At 29.2% G+C, this 21519-nt stretch overlaps 1 protein-coding gene and 1 non-coding gene across 3 annotated transcripts; both read left to right on the top strand.

The window, feature by feature from the left end:
* Nucleotides 1–4260: 4260 nt before the first annotated feature.
* Nucleotides 4261–4332, top strand: TRNAD-GUC (transfer RNA aspartic acid (anticodon GUC)). Its single transcript has one exon. It is a non-coding gene; the product is annotated as a tRNA-Asp (tRNA).
* Nucleotides 4333–17323: 12991 nt separating this feature from the next.
* On the top strand, nucleotides 17324–20206 carry LOC114193331 (chorismate mutase 2-like). Of its 2 annotated transcripts, none has more exons than XM_028083076.2 (6): nucleotides 17324–17548; nucleotides 17776–18106; nucleotides 18716–18802; nucleotides 18896–19039; nucleotides 19460–19552; nucleotides 19764–20206. In XM_028083076.2, the coding sequence occupies exons 2-6, from the start codon at nucleotides 17837–17839 to the stop codon at nucleotides 19995–19997; spliced, it is 828 nt and encodes a 275-aa protein (XP_027938877.1). In that variant the 5' UTR covers nucleotides 17324–17548; nucleotides 17776–17836; the 3' UTR covers nucleotides 19998–20206. The 2 variants fall into 2 exon arrangements, with proteins under 2 accessions (XP_027938877.1, XP_027938878.1); XM_028083077.1 differs by having other exon boundaries at nucleotides 17340–17548; nucleotides 17896–18106.
* The last annotated feature ends 1313 nt before the right edge of the window (nucleotides 20207–21519 follow it).

Raw genomic sequence — 21519 nt, 5'->3', positions numbered from 1 at the left:
TGTCGGGCGCACGATGGGCAAGGAACTGTGGTGTTCCCATCGGCTACTATTGGGCGAGGAGTCCATAGTATGGTGTTTGCGTGCGTGCCAGGGTCCAAGTTATGAGACTTGGATGTTTATACCACAGGCGAGGAGTCTGTAGGGTAGGACTATGAGCGAGATAGGCTCATAGGGTTGGACCACGAATGAGTTAGTTTCGTGGGAGCACAAGGAAGTTCCAAGACCTAGTTCATGCATATGACTCATGAAGGACTATGAGGTCATGGTTGGGTAATTTGGAGAGTATGAGAATTTTGATTATGTTATTTTGGGTTGGGAAGCATATTTATTTCATATATCTGTTTATATTTTTCTTGTGCATAGCTCACCCTATCTGTGTGTGTATGGCGATGATCGGATAATTTGTTATCCGGGAGCAGATGATGTGACAGGTGAGTCAGGTGATGCGTAGACTCGGAGCGAGGGCTAGCAGGGGATAATTTTGTATATATATGTTTATTACTTTCGCGTTGAGGATATTATGTAACCCTGGCAGGAGCCATGGACTTTTATTTAGTTTCATAAATTTTGGACTCTAGGATTTATGGATTTTAATTTTTTAAAGTTTTATATTTCCCGTGTTTTGGGAAATAGTGTATGTTATAAATGTAATATTTATTTTCGAATTTTTATTTGTTTAATATCAGTAATATTCCTTACGGATGTTACACACGACGCTCACCGCCAGGCGGTTCCTCAAAGGAACCTAGAAACAGGAAGAACAATATGTGTCGCCTGGCGGCAGTTCATCGTCTGCCAGGCGGTTTCTGGAAAAATTCCAGAAACGTGAAATTCAGACGATAACAGAGAATGATCATGCAATAATATACTGTACATCATACATTTAATCATTAAACAACCAAAACAACGTTAATCAGCTCCCCTAACCTGGTTTTCCTTGCTAAAACTTGAAGTTTCTTGGCTTTTTCTTTGATAAAAAATGGATGCTCCTTGCTTTCCCCCACTTTAATTACCAAGAAAATGAAAATCACCTTAATGGTGATGGTAATGACCATTCAAGAATTATTAAAAGTGGTTTTCCTGGCATACATAGGACTTGAACCCAAGTTCTCTCAACACAACCAAGTACTTTCAACCATTTCAACTAGTACTTTTTCATATCATACATGTCAAAATTAAATATCATAAAGGCTCCCACTACCCGCATTTATTGATTAATTAATTATTTAATTAATTAATTTTCACGGGTCTTACACACATTATGATTTGGAGCTTCATAAAACGGATGTCAAGACAACATTTCTCAATGGTAACATTGTTTAGACGAATTATATGGTGCAACCAGAAAACTTTGTATTAAGAGACTCAAAGAATATGGTTTGCAATTTTATAGAATCCATTTATGGGCTAAAACAGGCATCTCGTTAATGGTACCACAAATTTCATCAAGTGATTCTCTCATTTGGTTTCGAGATGGATGTTGTTGATAATTGTGTGTATCACAAGTTCAGTGGGAGGAAGTTCAGCTCAATCTCATTCAATGTCCAAAAGGAAATTTGGAAATTTAGGAAATGTAGTCGTAGAGAGTTTGATGTATGTCTAAATATGTACGCATCCGGATAATGCATACATAGTTGGGCTATTAGGCATATATTTAAGCAATATCATTTGGAAAGCAACCAAAAGAATTTTGAGGTATTTACAAAGAACAAGAGTTTATATGCTCATATACAGGGAGTCAGATTAGTAAGAGATCATTAGGTATTTTGACTCAATATTTTGCATGATGCTATGAGGCATCAAATAAGGAATATGGCTGAAGGATTTTGTCACAAGGTTGCACATTATGAAGTAATTGAAAGACCACTTAAGTTATATTGTGACAATAAATCAGTTGTGTTGTATTCTAACAACAATAAGGTACAAAGTGGACAATTTTCAATAGAACACTAATGGACAAACTTCGTGATGACAAATCCTCTTACTAAGGTACTTCAACCCATGGTCTTTCATGAGCATATTGCTCATATGGGTGTTTTATTGTTTGAGGAATCTTTGGTTTAGTGGGAGTTTGTCACTTTTATGTGTTTTGTGTTCTATGGTTGATTTTATGCATGCATGCAATGTCTTTGGACATACTTTGGATATTATTAAGAAATTACACTATGTATATTAAGGCTATTATATTGATCTCATTGAGATAAAGTAAGGACCAGTTGAAAATAGGCGTGTACAGATCACCTTCACGTAATTTTCATGCTACACATGTCATGATGAATCCATGTCATTTGGTTTTGTCAGCATTAATGATCATTGTTAGGTTTAGTTGCGATTAATGCAATTAAAATTGTTTTGGTTCTATATGCGGATGTAATTAATGAACATGATCTTTTGAGTATGCCCAATTTATATAATGACAATTTTGAGCTCATAAAGTCTAACACATTTATAAGGATTTATAAGGATATATATATATATATATATATATATATATATATATATATATATATATATATATATGTATGACCCAAATTACTAACAATCTCTCACTGGTCATATATATATATATATATATATATATATATATATATATATATATATGACCAGTGAGAGATTGTTAGTAATTTGGGTCATACATATATATATATATATATATATATATATATATATAAAATAAATAATTAAACGTGTTAGGACCATTATATTATTAGCCAAAGTATTTAAGTGATCTAATTAATTAAATTTATGGCTAAGAACATATATATGTCATAATATATTAAATGTGTAGATGCCATCAATATTCTAATTTGATGAAAGGCCAAATTAGGAATAATGAAATTAAGTAAATAACTATCAGAAGTTACATAAAGGGTTATGGTCCCTATCTATGAGCACACTACGTCACATATTATTCCTACTCCTTTTTCTCTCTCTCCATCAAGAGAGAAAATCTAGAGGAAACCTTCAGGTGCTCTACAGTTGGAAGATCAGGTACCATCTTTCTCCATCTATTGTTTCCAATCATAAGGTACGCTTCCGCATTTAATTCTTTGAAGTATTGGGAACTACTTAATTTATTATTTGTAGAGTTACTTGCTCTTTAATATTTTCATAAACCAACAAGCATTCCTCCTTATGAATAGAATAACCATACAATATACACAATTTGAATATACAATTCCTTTCAAATCATTTCATATAAATGGTATTTCTCATAATTTTCTCCTCATTCATATCGTATTTCCACCAAATCTTCATACTTCCATGTATTCTTTGTATTTTAACATTTTAAATCATACTCTATTCAAAAAAATATCATACAATATCCACAACATCTATGTACAAATCCTTTCATGAAATTAGCATACTTCCATTCTCTTAAAATTGTAACCATTCCATTGTATACCAATTTATAAAAAAGATTTCCCACATTTCAAACCAAACATCATATACCAAAATTAACAGATGAGTCCATTTACTCACTTAGCGAGTTACCTCTAGGAAGGCACTTAATCAGCGACTCGTCCAAGGAGTAAGACACTGAAATAAAATGTAGACAAAATGCGCATAACGAAAGCATATTTGCCCAACAACCAAACCTCCCTTGACTTTCATTTGGCAACCCTTTCATTAGTGCAACGACTCAGGCCCAGGGAGTTGATTTGATAAAGCTTGCCCAGTGAGTGAAAAGTCTTGGTGCTCTTTGTGATATTATTTTTAAAACTCGCTAGAAGGTTTCCTCGTCCAACAAGTCTACATAATCCTAGACACACGATTATACATAATAGAGGATACAGTTGGCTCTGATGAGTACCATTGTAGTCAAAAGACTCATTAGTAGCCTCAAATTGATAAACTAACTTAAAAATATAGCAAACATATTTGAGATTCTACTCAGTAAGTATTCCTACAAATGTTGTGGGACCAATATTTTGAATAAAATTAAGTCGTTGTAGTATAGTGGTAAGTATTCCCGCCTGTCACACGGGTGACACGGGTTCGATCCCCGGCAACGGCGTCATATGAAAATAATATATTGGTCGCAATTTAGTTTTCTCTAATTTTAATGATCACCTGGCAATGATAAACTAACTTAAAAATAAACCAACAATTTTTTCCTAATTCTAATATACATGGTAGGTATTCCTTCGAATGTTTAGCAACCAATATTTTGAACAAAATTAAGTTGTTGTAGTATGTCACGCGAGTGACCCAGGATTCCTACAAATGTTGTGTGACCAATATTTTGAACAAAGTTAAGTCGTTGTAGTATAGTGGTAAGTATTCCCGCCTGTCACGCGGGTGACCCGGGTTCGATCCCCGGCAACGGCGTCATATGATGGTAAGTATTCTTGCGTGACGGTATGTATTCTCATTTGTGAACCAAGTGACCTAGGTTCAATCCTTGGCAATAATGCATTTTGAAAATAATATTTTTGTTGCAATTCATTTTGTTTCTACTTGGTAAGTATTCTTACAAATGTTTGACCAAGATTTTGACCAAAATTAAGTGGTTGTAGTATAGTAGTAAGAGTAAGTATTGCTTGTTACTTGGATGACCTAGGTTCAATCCCTGACAGCAACATATTGGTCGCAATTTAGTTTTTTCTAAATTCAATGATCACTTGACAATGATAAACTAACTTAAAAATATACCAATATTTTGTTTAAAATAAAGTAGTTTTAGTATAGAACCTTGGCAATGGCGCCATTTCAAAATAACATTTTGGTCGCAATTCAAATTTTTCCTAATTCTAATCCAACCAATGTTTTGAACAAAATTAAGTAATTATGGTATATTGGTAAGTTTTCCTGCTTGTTAGGTGAGAGTGATTGTTAGGTGAGTGACTTTTGTTCGATCCCAACAGTGCAATTTGAAAATAACATTTTGGTCACAATTCACTTTTTTCATTATTTTAATTATCACCTCAAAATGATAAACTAAATTAAAAATAGACCAATATTTTGAATAATATAAAATATTTGTAGTGTAGTGATAAGTATTTCCATTTGTCATGTGGGTGTCTAGAGTTTGATCCCCGGCAACGGTGCCATATCGAATATGATACATGTATTGTATATGTGCATCATAAATAAATAGTAAAACATAAAGTTAAATATAATGAAAAACAAATTTATTATTAAAATATTTAACCCAAACTCATTATTTTGGTTTAATTTCTCGTATGTTTTATTTTATTTTGATAAAAAAAAAATTAAACCTCTTTTATCCTACTTATTGTATCTGTGCATCATAAATAAATAGTAAAACATAAAATTAAATATAGTGAAAACAAATTTGTTATTAAAATATTTATTTTATTTTCTCTCTTTTTTCTTTTGAGTTACTTTGTTCATCTCTCGTCCTCTCATATGCTTTATTTTATTTCTAAAAAAAAAAAGTTAAACCCAAACTCATTATTTTGGTTTAATTTCTCAAATGTTTTATTTCATTTTTTGACAAAAAAAAAAACTCTCTCTTATCCTACTTGATAGTTAAATATTACTTTCATAGTATTAGTATTGTATTATTTTTTATCTGATAAGTATTTTGAATAGTTATTTTTTTAACATGAGGAAAAGTTAATAGTTATGTGTTTTTTCATAACCCATTTTTAATTATTATTAAAAAATATTGATGAAAACACATGCCTTATATATATTTGCTTGATAAAAATAATAAAACTATTATTATTGTAGATAATTTTTTATTATTATAGATAGTGAGTATTTATTTTATAGATAATTTTTTATCTTAAATAAATATTTTAGTTTAAAAAAATATTAAATTTTAATAAAATGATTTAATTAAAAAATATTTAAATTTAAAAAAAGTCACATAAAAATTAAAATTAAAAATAATTATTTTCATTTAAGAAAAACAATATTTAAAGAATAAAATAGAAAAGAAAATGTGGATGGGAGGATGAATTTGAGGAAGTGTGGATTTGAGTAGATTTGATAAGAAAAAGAGGTTAACGTGAGATCGTTTGGATTAAAATAAACATGGTGATAAATGAAGAGATTTGAGATGAAAGTTTATAAGAGTGAATGATGTGGTAGATTTGATAGATTAAAAAATATTTTAATTGATAAAAATGTAAATTATTATTATCTATATTAATTATTATTATTATTATTATTAATTTTAATTACTCGGATGGTACCAACTTTGGTAGGGGTGTGTCAATTTGATACCTATTGTTAAAAAAATATCAATTACGTCCCTACTTTTGAAAAATGTTTCAATTAGGTCCATTTTGGATAAAAATAATTAATGTTGTTAACGAGACGCCATGTGTCACTCTCTGGTTTTTTATTTACTTTTTTTTCAATTTTTTATTTGTTTCTTTTGCAAAAAGAAAAATTGTTGTCACGTGTCAAGTATCTGTTATGACACGTGACAATGTTAGTGCCACGTGGTAGAACAATGTCACGTGTGTCAAATGTCATTGTTCTGATTTTAATTTAGTCCTCATATATATCTCATTGTTTCGATTTAATTTCCACTTTTATCTCTTTGATGCAATTTTGTCCCAATATTTTTTAATAATTGAAATATATTTCTATAATTCATTTTTCATAATATTAAAAATAATTAAGTATAAATATTTTTACAAGATTAAGTATTGATATTTATATTAAAATTTAGTGGTCAAAGAATACATTGACAAAATATGAGTTAATAATATACAATAATGTAATATGTTACAAAGTTACTTTTAATAAAAAAAAAATATTAGTATAACATTTATACAAATAATATATTTGGCCTTGTGTAAGGCCCATTAAAAACCCTTTTATTTCTTTTCTGCCCTAAAGTAAAGGGGTCGCCCTTATAAGTGGGCCTAAGGGCTGGTCCAACAGATAAGGTCCCTAAGTCTGCCCTAAACCTAACATTTCTCTCATTTCAGAAATTGTCCTGATCCTAAAGAGTCGCAACCGCACTTCTGCTAGGGTTTGCCTCCTCACCGTTTCAAGTTCGCTTAAGCTATTCCTACGCCACGTAAGTACTTTCTTTTTAGGTTGTGTGGTTTCTATCGGCCTTCTTCGTCTTTGACAGTTAGGGTTTCATAATAATCTGGCCCTTTGTTCCGTTTATCCACTGTTTTCAGCTCTTTAGCCGCTCCCAGGGCAGCAATGCTCGCTATCGTGCCGCCAAGGCTTCTTTTAACCCTTCCTCCAGGTACGGGAAGTTAGGGTTTCGAGTTTGAGTTGTCTCTGATATGTTTTTGAGTTGTCTTTGATCTGTTTTTGAGCTTGTTGGATGTTGGTATGGATAAATCGTTGTTTGTGGTGCGTGGGATACCTTGTATGATTGGTGGGTTTGGGAAATATATCTGCTGCAGGTGAGTTCAGGGTGAGACCTGGTAATCTTGCCCAGGCGAGTCAGACTCGCCTAAGCGAGTCTGGCGGAGGTTCGCCCAGACCTTCTGCGCGAGCGGTCGCCCAAGCGGGTGGCCTTGAGTTTTGAGCGAGACACTGCCTCGCCCAGGCGAGGTGAGCTCGCCTAAGCGAGCTGGTGTTTTAGCTTCTGCCAGCGTTATCGAATTCTCGCCTAAGCGAAGGGGAACTCGCCTGAGCGAGAGCCCTTCTCGCCTGAGCGAGAGCCCTTGGCCTGAGCGACCAGTTTGGGCGAGGGTGCGTGCTGGTTGGGTGTTTATTTCTCTACTCTTTTGTGTTTGGTGTGCAATTGGTGGGACTATCGTATAATGGCATGTGGGGTGTATTGTGAATGTGTGACAGAGTGTATGAATTATGAATGACAAACTTGAGTTAACCCTTGGCATGAAATGAGCATGAAATGGTTGGTATCAAAGAGGCATGATAATGAGATGAGATGGAAATCCTTTATGCATGGATGGTTTATGATGAGTTGAAATGGGTTGGGCCTGGAACATGAAAGGCATTGGCTTTAAAGGTTGGTACGATTAATGTTTATCTATGCACGATGAATATTCTTTTGCTGTGTGAATATGGTTGATCTGTGTCAGTGCATAATTCCTTGGAGTCTCTAGGTGAGACTTTCAAGGTCGCGCTTCAGTGGTCAGGACGTAATTCCATGGCCCCTGTTAGTGGGTGTCCATGGTGGTGCCCCATCTGTATAACTAGGTAAAGATTCAAGGTAAGGTTGCATCCTGACACTCTAAGGAGTCAGTTAGTCTCACCTAGAGCGGACTAACTCTTGTGGTGAGAGTAGCAGGTAGGGATGGCAACGGGGCGGGGCGGGTACGGGTATCATGATCCCATCCCCATCCCCATAATAAAAATTCATCCCCATCCCCATCCCCAAACCCAACGGGTATACAACTTTTGACCCATCCCCATCCCCACCGGGTAACGGGTATTTTCTTATACCCATACCCATACCCATTTTTTTATTGTTCCATATATCAATTAAATATTTTTTATAAAAAAAATTTAAAAATCACACCAACGGAATCATGATACTATCAAAATATTCAATATTAAAATAACATACTCTTTTTGATTTTCATGATGTCAAATATTAAGAAAAATATTATAATAGTATAAATCTCAAATTAAAGTATCAAATAACAACTAAATAAAATTCAAATAATTATATAAAAGCTAAAAAATTACACATTACTAAAATTTTATAATAACCAAAATATTTATTAATTTTACAAATGATCAGTGGTTTCATTTGCATTCGATCCACCTACACATAGAAAAAAAATGAAAAATTAGATATGATATAATAATTGAAATTGAAAATTTTAATTACTAGAATATAATGTACCTTCTTCATCAGATTCATTATCATAAAGGAGTAAAGATAATTAATTGTGTGACCCAAATTTGAGAATATCCATTTGAACATAACATAACGGAAAAAAAAATGTATAATTAAGATTATGATAAAAGGAAAAGTACCTTGAAGATCTGCTTAAACCTTAAAGAACAAGCCAAACAATTAAAAGAGAGTAAAAAAGTGTATAACCAAAGTAACAAAAAGAAGAGCTACAAAATAAGAGTCAAACATTTTCATGAAAATAAATAAATAAATAAAGATAATCAAATGTGTAACCTAAAAATTATTTCATAGAATGAAATTGAGGAACACCTATTTGAACATAACCATGTACAGAGAGTAAAAATTATGTAATAAGAAGAAGAAAAATTACCTTCAAAATTAAATCTTGAAAAACAAACCAGACAATTGAGAGAGTAAACAAAGTGTATAACAAAAAACAAAGAGAATGAGAAATATGTTATATATATATATATATATATATATATATATATATATATATATATATATATTATATTATATTATATTATATTATATTATATATGTTATATATATATATATATATATATTATATTATATTATATTATATTATATTATATATTATATTACTATGTATATATATATTATATGTGTGGATATCTTATGTTTATATATATATATATATAATTATTTATATATATTATATTATATTATATATTATATTATTATTACTATGTATATATATTATATGTGTGGATATCTTATGTTTATATATATATATATATATATATATATATATATATATATATATATATATATATATATATATATATATATTTATAGATATATATTTATTTTAAGTATATATTATATTATATTATATAATAATATATATTATATTATTATGTATATATATTATATGTATATGTGTAGATATTTTATGCTTTTATATATATATATATATATATATATTTTTTTTTTTTTTAAATTTTTATAAATTTGTAATGTTATAAATTTGTTTATAAAATATCTCACTAGTTAAATGATTAATTTGTTTTATACGTATATATTATATATATTATATTATATTATTATGTATATATATTATATGTATATTATATTATATTATATTATATTATATTATATTACATGTATATGTGTAAATATATATATATATATATATATATATAAAAGTATATTTTATTTATATGTATATATACTATATTATATTATATTATATTATATTATATTATATTATATTTTATGTGTAAATATATTATTTATTTATATATATTTTTTAGATTATTTAATAAATTATAAATAGTTTAGTAATTTAAGCGGGGACGGGTATTTGGGCGGGTATATATATATCCCCATCCCCATCCCCATCCCCAGTTGAAAATTTCGGGTATTACCCATACCCATACCCATACCCAGTCAAAGCGGGGATTCCCCGTCAAAACGGGGACGGGTTCGGGTGATACCCACAGGCACGGGTTTATTTGCCATCTCTAGTAGCAGGAGGCCTGAAATTCATTAAGGGCTAACCTTGTGGTGAGGGAAATTGATTCATTGTAACACTTGTAACACATAGCTCGGGGGTGAGCAGAGGTATCCACCACAAGTGCGGGCATCCGCTGAATCCGACCAAGTTATACGTATCTGGATGAGTCGAGTCGAGTCGTAGTGTATCGATTGAAAGTCATAACATGCTTGGTTGTTGTATGGATATTGAATGGTGAAAAATATATTTGACTGTATGATAAGAATGTTGTTGGCTCTAGCTTACCCTGTTTGTTGTATGGTTGTCTTGTATGTGGCTATTCTTTCTTGCGATGATCATCAATTTAATTGATGGGAGCAGATGAGCGAGGTTCCCGCGGTCAGCAAGGAAATGGCGATTTCGTTGCTTAGCCATCTGGGCTGGACTTTATGTTTCTTTTCTTCATGGGTCTTCTTTAGGGCTACGACTCATGTATTGCTCTATGCCTTACGATTCTACTCTCTTTTTGTTAGACTTTTTCCGTTGGCATCGTGGTGTGCCCAGTTTGTAGGGGATGTGTTAGGACCCCAGGACTACTCTACATTATTATTTTGTGTGATGTTTCTTTTAATTTCGCTTAATAATTAAATGGGACATTACACCTTGAATTGGAGAGAGATAATATTGGTCTATTTTGAAAAAAGAAAGAAAAGAAAAGTGGGGGTGACTATATTGTTCTATTAGTATAACATTTTTTTTTGCCATTAAATTTTAATGTAAATATCAGTACTTAATTTTATAAAAATATTTATACTTAATTAGTTTTAATCTTATAAAAGTTGAATTAAAAAATATATTTCAATTATTAAAAAAATTGGGACAAAATTGAACCAAAGACATAAAAGTAGGAACTAAATTGAAATAACGTGACTATTAAATTGAAATCAATACAATGACATTTGTTACATGTGACACTATCCTGCACGTGGCACTAACACGGACTTGACAAGTGACACAACAAGGACTTGACACATGTCACAAAATCTTTTTGCAAAAGAAAGTTTAAAAAATTAAAATAAAATTAAAAATTAAAAAATCAGATAATGACACGTGACACTTTTCAAAAGTAGGAACGTAATTGACATTTATTTAACTACGGATACCAAATTGACACACGCCTACCAAGGTAGGTATCATCCCAGTAATTAAACTTTATTATTATTATTTATATTTTATTATTACATTATTTTATTATTATTTATATTAAAAATTAATTTTATTTAAAAATAAATTTATTATACATTCTTTGAAAATCTCTTCACTATTGAAGAGAAAGTTAAATAAAAAAAAAGAATCTCAATTTTTGTGAATATTTTGTCCTTATGCGCATACTTTTCATTCAAACGGTAAATCAATTTAATTCTCTCCACTTAAACAAATAAACCAATGAACCATGAGATCCTCGGTCAGTGTTTGGTAAAGGAGGGAATAGAAAAAAGTGAGTGGATGGATATGAGAAGATGGGGAAGTAGGATTGAGATGTTGTTTAAGAAATTTGAATGAATGAATGTAAAGAAAGTTTGAGAATTTGTGAATGATGTGATGTATGTGATAAATTAAAAAAAAATATTTTAATTGATAAAAATATATGATTACCAATTTATTCTTGTATTAAAATGTGAATAAATGTAAATTTATAGTGAAAATTATATTTAAATTACATTAAATTTCTTAATTGTAATGAAAAAATATTTAAAATGGATATATTATTTTTTTAAGATGTGTGATAAATTATTATAGTTTTTTAAACACTTGTTGATTTTATGATAATCTAAAAGTATTTTAAAAACTATTTATTATAAACTATATAATTTTTTAAATAACAATTCTCAAAATTCATCGTTAGCAGGAATCATACAATGTAGACCAAAAGAGCATTCATGTACATTTTTTAATTTAAATATGCCTTTAATTTCTAATTTTTTAAATAACAATTCTCAAAATTCATTGTTAACAGGAATCATACAATGTAAACCGTACATTTTTTAAAATTAAATATGCTTTTAATTTCTGGAAATATTATTTTATTTATTTTTTATCTCTGCAAAAAGAATATTTGTTAGTTTTAAATTTCTATCTTTCTTTGATAAGTATCTTTTTTAGGTTTGATCAGTTAGTATACTTAGTTTAATCGCAAAAATTAATATATTAATCAATGTAATTAAAGTAAAAAAGTTTAAAATTGAAACAATTAAATATTTTTGGCGTAAGTAAAAAGTAATATAAAATTTACTGTTCATGATATATTAAAAGTACAAAATTATACGTGAATATAAAAAGTATTAAATCTTTATATAAAAAATTATTAAATATATTTACTTAGTTCAATTATGCACTAAAATAATCTATTTGTTTTAAGTAATATTTTACAATTTTGGATACTAAATTAACAACGGTTAATATTAAATAGTTAAAAACACTAAAAACATGTCAAAAAATTTAAATTAACAAACGAATTTACAATAACCAAAATAAAAAGAACAGCAGAAATTTAAAATATATTTAAGTCTATTATTTTATAGTAATGTTAAACTACAGTAAGATAGAAAAAGAAAAAGAAAAAGTAGTGATTATGAAAGCATAAACCACATAGAAAACAAATTATAAACTCTAAACAAATTATAATTACTTTTAACAAAAATATAATATTAAAAGTAAAGTATTAAACAATAAATAAAAATGATATATAATAAGCTTATTTATATTCATCGGTAAATATATAGTTTATACACTTAAAAGTTTAACTACCTTAATTGACAATATGTATTATTTCGATATCTTAATTATATTGATTATTTATTTTAGTGTTAAAGTTACTTAGTTAGCCAACAAGAAGTGTTAAAAGTAGGTATAAAAAATATCACATTATAAGTAAACGTATTCATATTAATTTGTACTACAAATATATTTAAATTTATTATTATTACAAATTCTTGCATTCTCTTTATAAATATTCGTCTAAGTCCACACTTATTTAAGTTTATCTCCAATTTAAACCATATGTATTTGAAAAGAGAAAATTTTCAAATCAATATTTTTTAAATTTTATTTTCGAAAAAATCACGTAAAATCATTTTACTTTATATTTTCTTATATATATATATATATATATATATATATATATATATATATATATATATATATATATATATATATATATATATATATATATATAATAACAAGGTCCTCCTATAACATATCTTGTATATCTATCATATATCTTATATCTCTCATCTTCACACTTCCTATAAATTTTCAACACTCATAATATTTCGAATTGTAATATGAGTTTTTAAATTTCATAAATCAGCATCCCAATATCAAAATATGGACTTAAAGGAATGTTTAATGTACTAATCTTTATAAATAAGGATTGTTTAATAAATTAATCCACCTCAAATTATTTATTTGGTTAAATTGAATAAAATTATTGTTGCAGGTCGTTATTAATCATCTTGTGACCGAGGTAAAGTAGGTTGGATCACAATACTTCAACTGTTACACTTTTAAGTAAAAAGAGTTTTGTCCTGACTAATAGTTGTATCTTTTGACCTAGTGGTAAGTGCTCGATTATAACAATTGGTATCAGATTCATGTGTCGTGACTATAGCTTTTGGTTATTAATGGTAAGCGCTAGATCCTACCAATTATGAACCTTGAATAATACATTTCATATTTGTTATAAAAAATGTATTAAGGAATTTGACCTAAAAATTGTTTGAAGAATTCAATCTCCTAAATAAATGTATAACGCTGTATGATTAATCACTATTTTTTGACTGAAGAATGGTCTATAATGATTTTTTTTTTATCAAAATTTTTCACTAAAAACTCATTAAATAAATTTCTTTTTTGTTTTAACAAAAAATCATAAAAGTAAATCTTTTTAAGAACAATCTTATATGCCTGACTCTATTTGCATATGTCTATATGGTGTTTTTAAGCAAATATAATACTTTATTTCTTTGTGTGATTTCTTTTAATAGTCTCTCAAATTGTTTTTAAGACACATTTGTTAATTTTTTTAATTTTTTATTTGTTGTTTATTTTCGTTATGTAGAATATTATTTCGATATATTTTATCTGGTTATTTTTTATTTTCTAATTTATTATCAATCATACTGTAATTTATTTTTTCACTATAATTGTATAAATAACTTTTATTTACTACAATATAAAAATTTAATGTAATTGTCATGAATATTTTTTTATCACCATCTAACATATATTGGAGTTCAAAAAATACAATATCCATGTCAAAATTTTATTATTTATTCTTTGCGTCATTTTGATCAAGTGATGTATTATAACTTTTATTAGTGTCTAAAAAAGAGATTTATTAGAATTTAAAAAATTGAAGTAAACAAATATTTAAAATATATTTTAATTTGAATATTTGTTTTCCATTTATATATTTTTTTAAATATTTTTAAATTTTATCAACTAGGTTTCATTAATGTTTGCAAATTTAATAAATGTTTTGGTTCTCATAAATTTTTATTTGGTATTCTAATCTAAAATGTAAACAATTATAATTTATTTCAAAGTATTTGATATCGAAGAAATAATGATCCTCCTAATATTGAATATTTGATAATATTATGTTTTTTTTATGTAATTTTTTATTGTTTTATAAGAATTAATTAAAATTAATTTTGAAGTATAAAAAAACGGGTAGAGGTATGGTTCTGAGATTATACCTGTTACCCGGTGAGAATGGGGATAAGACAAAAATTTGATATCCCTTAAATTTAGATGTGGAGATGAAATGAATTTTTTCTACAAAAATATGTATGACATAGTAAAATTCGTCCCGTCCGTCCTGTTGTCATTCCTAATTACGAATTTTTCCCCATCTAAATTATAAACTAATTTATTTTCAGTGTTCTCACCACGATTATACTATTTTACGATGAATTTTCAGAAAATAGTAAATCAAACCCATAAATTTTTTGGACGTGTAAACTCATTGTGTTTTCATCAAATTAACATGATAAGAAGAAAAGTTTTAATTTGATAAATTATGCAAAGCATATTCCATATCTTCGTTCTTACGCTATTCTCGCACCACCAATTAAGCAAAACATAATGTTACGAACGTGAATTCACACGTTTACTTCAACTCGTGCTAATCACTTTCTTTGCAATATAATGTCTTAATTTAATTTTTCTTATATGTCGCACACACGGTACTTTACTTTTAAGATATTTTTTAGTTTCTATTCTCGTAATTTAGTAAACTTTTATTGGATAAGTAGTCGTATAAAATATATTAACATATTTTATTTTTGTTTTAAATAATAATAATAATAATAAATATAAAACTTTTAATTTTATAAATCTTGTTTGAATTCATTTTAATGATTAAAGTAAGTGAATAACACGCATTTAGTTTTTCATAATTGTTCTAAGTGTTTATTATAAGAAATATCAAATTTAATATACAATTAATTTTCAAATCTTTTACTTTTTATTTATTATTTTTTAAAATTTTAAAATTTAATAGTTTCTTATAAAATTAATTGAATATTATTTTTTTTCATTAATAAACATAGATGAAAATTCATATCTATCAAATATATAATGTTTAATTATCGTAATTATTAAAAAAGTTTAAATAAATCTACGAAATTAAATTTTTTTATTCATACTTATATTTGTTGTATTCATTAATTATACTAAGAATAAAGTATGTTTTGTCACCTATTTTTATTTAATTATTAATAAAATTATATTTTTAAAGTAGAAAGTGTTTGTTCAATTTTATAATTGAGAACTTACTTAAAGATGATGCTACAACATGTAATAAAGCAAATTAATTAGAGTGGGAACAGAACATTATTGGTCACATTTCTAGGTCAGCTTTTGACTTTCTAATAGTAGAAAGTAGTATAACTGCCAACAACTTCACTTGATTAACGGAATTTATAAAATATTTTTTTAAAAAAACTTTATATAATTACTTTCATCACTTCCATAGATTGTTTATAAAAATTACTTCGAGTTAAGTAATAATATTATTTAAAAAAGTTTACAATTACCTAAAACTATTTATCCAAAAATAATTTCTGTTTGTAAAGTGAAACTCTAATTATAACATAAAAATAAGAATACATCTAAAGATGCATTGAATGTAAATTTTTCCAAGTCAACGAGTTTCTAAAATGAATATTTTATATATAATTCACTATATCGTATTAAAAATTATTACTTCAAATAAAAGTTAACAGCTTGTATTTTTTTTATATATAATATGTAATCTATTTTTTTCAATTAGTTATTTTTGTCTTCTCAACTTTATCTAATAAGATAAGATAGATAAATTGATTTTAGATTGCTATTTAAAAAGTTTTCAGCGTGTTTTGAAATTTTGTGTCATCTTAATAACTAACAATTAAGTATTTTCATAATTATTCTTCTGAAAATTCTTACTTACATCTATTCTTAATTTATGTTAAACAAATGTTTTAAATATCATCGATTGGAGTAGCAGATAATGGAGAATCAGATTTAGTGTTCATTTGTTTTGAAATTTAGTGAAATTAATTTTAAATTAAGATGCGTGGTCAAATTTATCTCAGCTACAAATTTGATGTTATAGTAAACTTGAGAATCATAACGAAAAACAAGTTAAAACCATTTTAACTATATTTTTCTTTGTTTTTTTTTCAACAAATGATTATACGTTGTTATTTTATGTGTTACTTTATATATTGATTCTTTGAAAGAAAAATTATAAATATCCAAAGTGACTTCAAATGCTGTTTAGAAGAAATTTTCAGAATTTGAAGTAGTTAAAACCTACTTAATTTATTACATTTTTAACTTGACGACTCAAAATTTTTTACCAAAGGTCAACATTTTAAAATTCATTCAATTTTATACATAGAGTTCTAGAACCACAATTTCATCGATTAAAAAAATCCACACTTTTAAGTGGGTCCCAAACGAATGCGTGAATTCTTAAGAGTTAAGAAGGGGACATCGATGTGGGACTCACACGTTTGTCTTAGGTTGTGGCAATTTCCAACTTGGAAGGAAGATGGCAACACCAACACCCCACTTTCTTCTTTTCCCCCCACAATTTTTTTTTCTTCCCTTCATTGCCAATTTATTAATACCTTACACCCTTTATCTTCCTCTCTCTCATTTGTGTGTTATTTAAAGTATAAACCTCAAAAGGGGTCTCTAATTACGTTCCAATTCCAATTCCCACAACCCCACTTCATTTCCTGCACCTTAATTCCAAGGTACGTTTCTTTTTCCACCATTTGACTTTGTCTACAATGCACAATCTATCTTTGTGGTTTGGGATGTCAAACATGTTCGTGGATATTGTTGTATGTGTCATATGAAATTCCGAGTCATATGATGAAATGGGTGGCGCTGAATTTGACTTGTGAGTTATTGTATTAATTATATTGGTATCTCCTCGTGCTATATAATGTCAGCACAATCATGATTTGTTTCATATCAGAATCAGAATCTTGGTGTGATCGGTTTTGGGTGTTTCAATTTGAACCTCTTGGGTTGATGAAATGATGCATCGGTTTCCATTGGTGATTCTTGTGTTGACAATATGTGGCGTGAGATGCAGAATGGCGAAAGCAGATGAAAATGTGTACACGCTGGCTTCGGTTAGGGAAAATTTGATTAGGCAAGAGGATACCATTATTTATGGTCTCATTGAGAGAGCCAAGTTTCCTTCCAATTCTCACACCTATGATGATAAGTATGCTCAAATCCCTGGTTTTTCTGGCTCATTGGTGGAATTTGTTATTAAAAATACCGAGGACGTTCAAGCTAAGGTACTATTTACTGCTATTGCCTTATTCTTAGCTTGTTTGTTTTGTTGTTTTGTTGTCTTGTTTTGTGTTGGGTTGTCAGATTATGTCGTTGTAATGGTATTGTGACAGTGATTGTGCATCTGAACGGATGGCATGAGCTTTTCTTTCAATAACTTTGGCATATTCTTTTTTCTTGAGATTGTAAGTGTGTGCAAATGGATGTTAAAAGGGTATCATTAAATATGTTGCGATAATCAAAGTGTTTGATAACTGGTTCAGAAATCAGTATTTGGAAGCTATAACTAATAGCTTCAAAATAAACATAAACATAATCACATCTGATATGTGGAACCGTATAACCAAGCATAAAAATTTAGCATCAAGATAAAGAGTTAAAGACTCATGTTGAACATTACTTAGAACACCAAAATTCTCAGACAAAACATTCCTAGTAGCATGCTATTTCAAGATGAGGGCCATCTTGGAATTTTCTGCTTCTGTTATGAGTTTATGACCATCATAAGTGTTTAAATCTCTGCTAGTCATCAGCATGAGTTGTTCTGATTTTCTGTATTCTGTTATTTAAATTTGAAACAATGTTAGGTCTAAAATAAATAGAGTGAATTTCAGGCTGGAAGATACACAAACCCTGAAGAAAACCCATTCTTCCCTGAAAAGTTACCACCATCAAGTGTGCCATCTTACCCCTTCTCACAGGTAATTCAGTCATGTGATACCATTTTCCAATTTCCACAATTCATGAAATTTAGATGATAAAGGGTCTCTCTGTTAACTTATTTCCATCTTTAGTTTTTGCATCCTGGAGCTGCTTCAATTAACATAAACAAGTCCATCTGGAAAATGTATCTGCAAGATTTACTTCCATTGCTTGCTAATTCGGGTGATGATGGCAACTATGCGCAAACTGCTGCGACTGATCTTTCGTTATTGCAGGTAATGTACGCTCTTATGTAATTTTAGGAGCATGTTTACGAAAGAATTCATATAGAACAATCTTTACAGTTTAACTATTATGGAAAGTATTATCAACTGAACTATTGTTTCGTGCATGTACTCTGGCCATGTTTAGATAACATGTTTGTTATCTGTGACATAAGCTACAAAAATAGTAGATTGTGTGTATTTTCTTGATTTGGACGTGAAAACAGAAAGAAACATGCATTAGAAACACAAGTTGATTTTAGAAAAGTTAAATGAAAGTGTTTCTGCAAAGTTATTTTACACAAGTTGATTTTAATTTTGCAAGTGCTCATTAACAAGTTTATCCAAACATAGCCCTTCTCTAACTTGAGAACTTGCTAGTGTCCTAACTGAGTAATGAATCTGAAAGTTCATTCTATAAAACATTTGCAGGCTATCTCAAGAAGGATTCATTATGGAAAGTTTGTGGCTGAGGTAAAATTCAGGGATGCTCCTCAAGACTATGAACCTTTAATTCGAGCTAAGGTATATATATATATGTGTGTAGATTGCTCTGTGTTGGCTTGGCTTATTTAGTTCCATGATTTTCATCATTCATGTATCTATTTTATGGTCACAAAAGTGCATTATATAACAAGGGTTGTTTTTCATTTACACCCTTCAATTTGGTTATACTGATAGTCAATTTGAAAACTTGAACACGCCCCTTATACCAGTGAGTACTAAATTTTTGCAGGATAGAGAAGGTTTGATGAAATTGTTGACATTTACGAGCGTTGAAGAGACAGTGAGGAAGAGGGTTGAAAAGAAGGCCACAGTGTTTGGTCAAGAAGTAAGTCTTGACAGTGATAATGATGGCAAAGAGAAAAGTAAGTTTGACCCAACAGTGGCTTCTCGTTTGTACAAAGATTGGGTGATACCTCTCACCAAGGAGGTTCAGGTTGAGTACCTCTTGCGCCGTATAGACTGAAGGCATTTGGATCCAGTTAGAGTTTAGAAGTACAAAAAGCGTTAATATGATATTGTTCCATTGATTAAGGATGCTCTTAATTAAGTGATCCTTTATTGCCAATTTCATGCAACTCTTGATTCAGAAAGAAATGTTATTTCAGTTTTAACACTTTCCATATGACTGACAGAAAGTTATTGGAAATCATGAATTTTGTTGGATTCCATTTATATTTAGAGACGAAGATACGTTATGCTCAATGACTCGCTAGTTTAAACTAGAGCATACTTTTTGAAGAGGTTAAAATACCTTTTTGGTCCCCATTTTCGTCAACTTTTTTCAAATAGGTCCTAATTTTCGCGGGGTGCTCAAATAGGTCCTAATTTTTGTCAATTTGGTTCAACTAGGTCCTAATTGGGTAACGCCGTTTAAATTGATAACGTTTCACTGTACAGTTGGCTATTATTTGCTACATGTCCAAATACTAATCCTACGTGTCAGTTTTTCTTTATAATCAGGTGATTAATTAGGTGGTTAAACACATTAAGGTTTTAATTAACAGTATTTAACGAAAAAAAGTAAAAGAAAGGAAAATAAAAAAGATATTTGAACGCAGATTAAAAAGTAAAAGGGGTTAAACGTGTCTAGGGGAAAGAAAGAAAAGCAAATTTGGGGATTTAGGTTACCTGTGCTCGAATTTGGGGGAAAGAAAGAAAAGCAAATTTGCTTCGTTTGGGTTGTGCAATTGTTACGAGATCATCATCAATTCATCGCAGATATCGAATCCAGGTTAGGTTTTCTATTGTGTTAGAGCTTTCACTTTCGTTTTTTGGTGATTGGTCGTTTGCGATTTTGGTTTTACTCGTTTGCGATTGGGTTGGTGTGATTTTCGAAAGCGGTTCTGTTTGTTTTATTGTGCGTTTGTGTTGTCATTGTCCTCAGAACTGCAGCTTCCCCACAATCACAAATGGGTCTTAAAGCTTGGGTGCGAGAAGAGGGAACACTACGCTGCACACAATTATTACAATATGAAAAAGATGATTGGGTCTGAGACATAGCTGCAACAAAGCTTCAACGTTCCAAGCATGACCAAGTTCACACATGAGATGGCTTCTTCGACTTTTTATAAACCCTAACACTTTATTTTTTAAATTTTCATTATTTGCATTTAATTAAAAACGTAATGTGTTTAACCCACTAATTAACCACTTCATTGTAAAGAAACTCAGACACGTAGGATTAGTATTTGGACACGTAGCAAAGAATAGCCAACTGTACAGTGAAATGTTATCAATTTAAACGGCGTTACCCAATTAGGACCTAATTGAACCAAATTGACAAAAATTAGGACCTATTTGAGCACCCCGCAAAAATTGGGACTTATTTGAAAAAAGTTAACAAAAATTGGGACCAAAAAAATATTTTAACCTTCGGAAGATAAGAAAGGAGTTCAATTGGGGTTGGTTTTTTAACTAGAAAATATGAAATGCTAACCTAAGTCACCTTCGTGTTCATTTGTATTTCTAAAATGTTGAACCCGCGA

Source organism: Vigna unguiculata, chromosome 8 (assembly GCF_037176805.1).
Source record: "Vigna unguiculata cultivar grain cowpea cultivar isolate G323 ecotype 2 chromosome 8, ASM3717680v1, whole genome shotgun sequence".
NCBI classification, from domain to species: Eukaryota; Viridiplantae; Streptophyta; class Magnoliopsida; order Fabales; family Fabaceae; genus Vigna; species Vigna unguiculata.
The sequence above is the reverse complement of the archived record's forward strand: the minus strand, read 5'-3'. Positions and strand labels throughout refer to the sequence as shown.

Bases quoted from the DNA above. Each gene is read 5' to 3' on its own strand.
- LOC114193331 (XM_028083076.2), top strand. From the start codon at position 17,837: ATGATGCATCGGTTTCCATTGGTGATTCTTGTGTTGACAATATGTGGC. The intron at 18,107-18,715 runs GTACTATTTACT...AGTGAATTTCAG, and splicing joins CCGAGGACGTTCAAGCTAAG to GCTGGAAGATACACAAACCC. The intron at 18,803-18,895 runs GTAATTCAGTCA...TTCCATCTTTAG, and splicing joins CATCTTACCCCTTCTCACAG to TTTTTGCATCCTGGAGCTGC.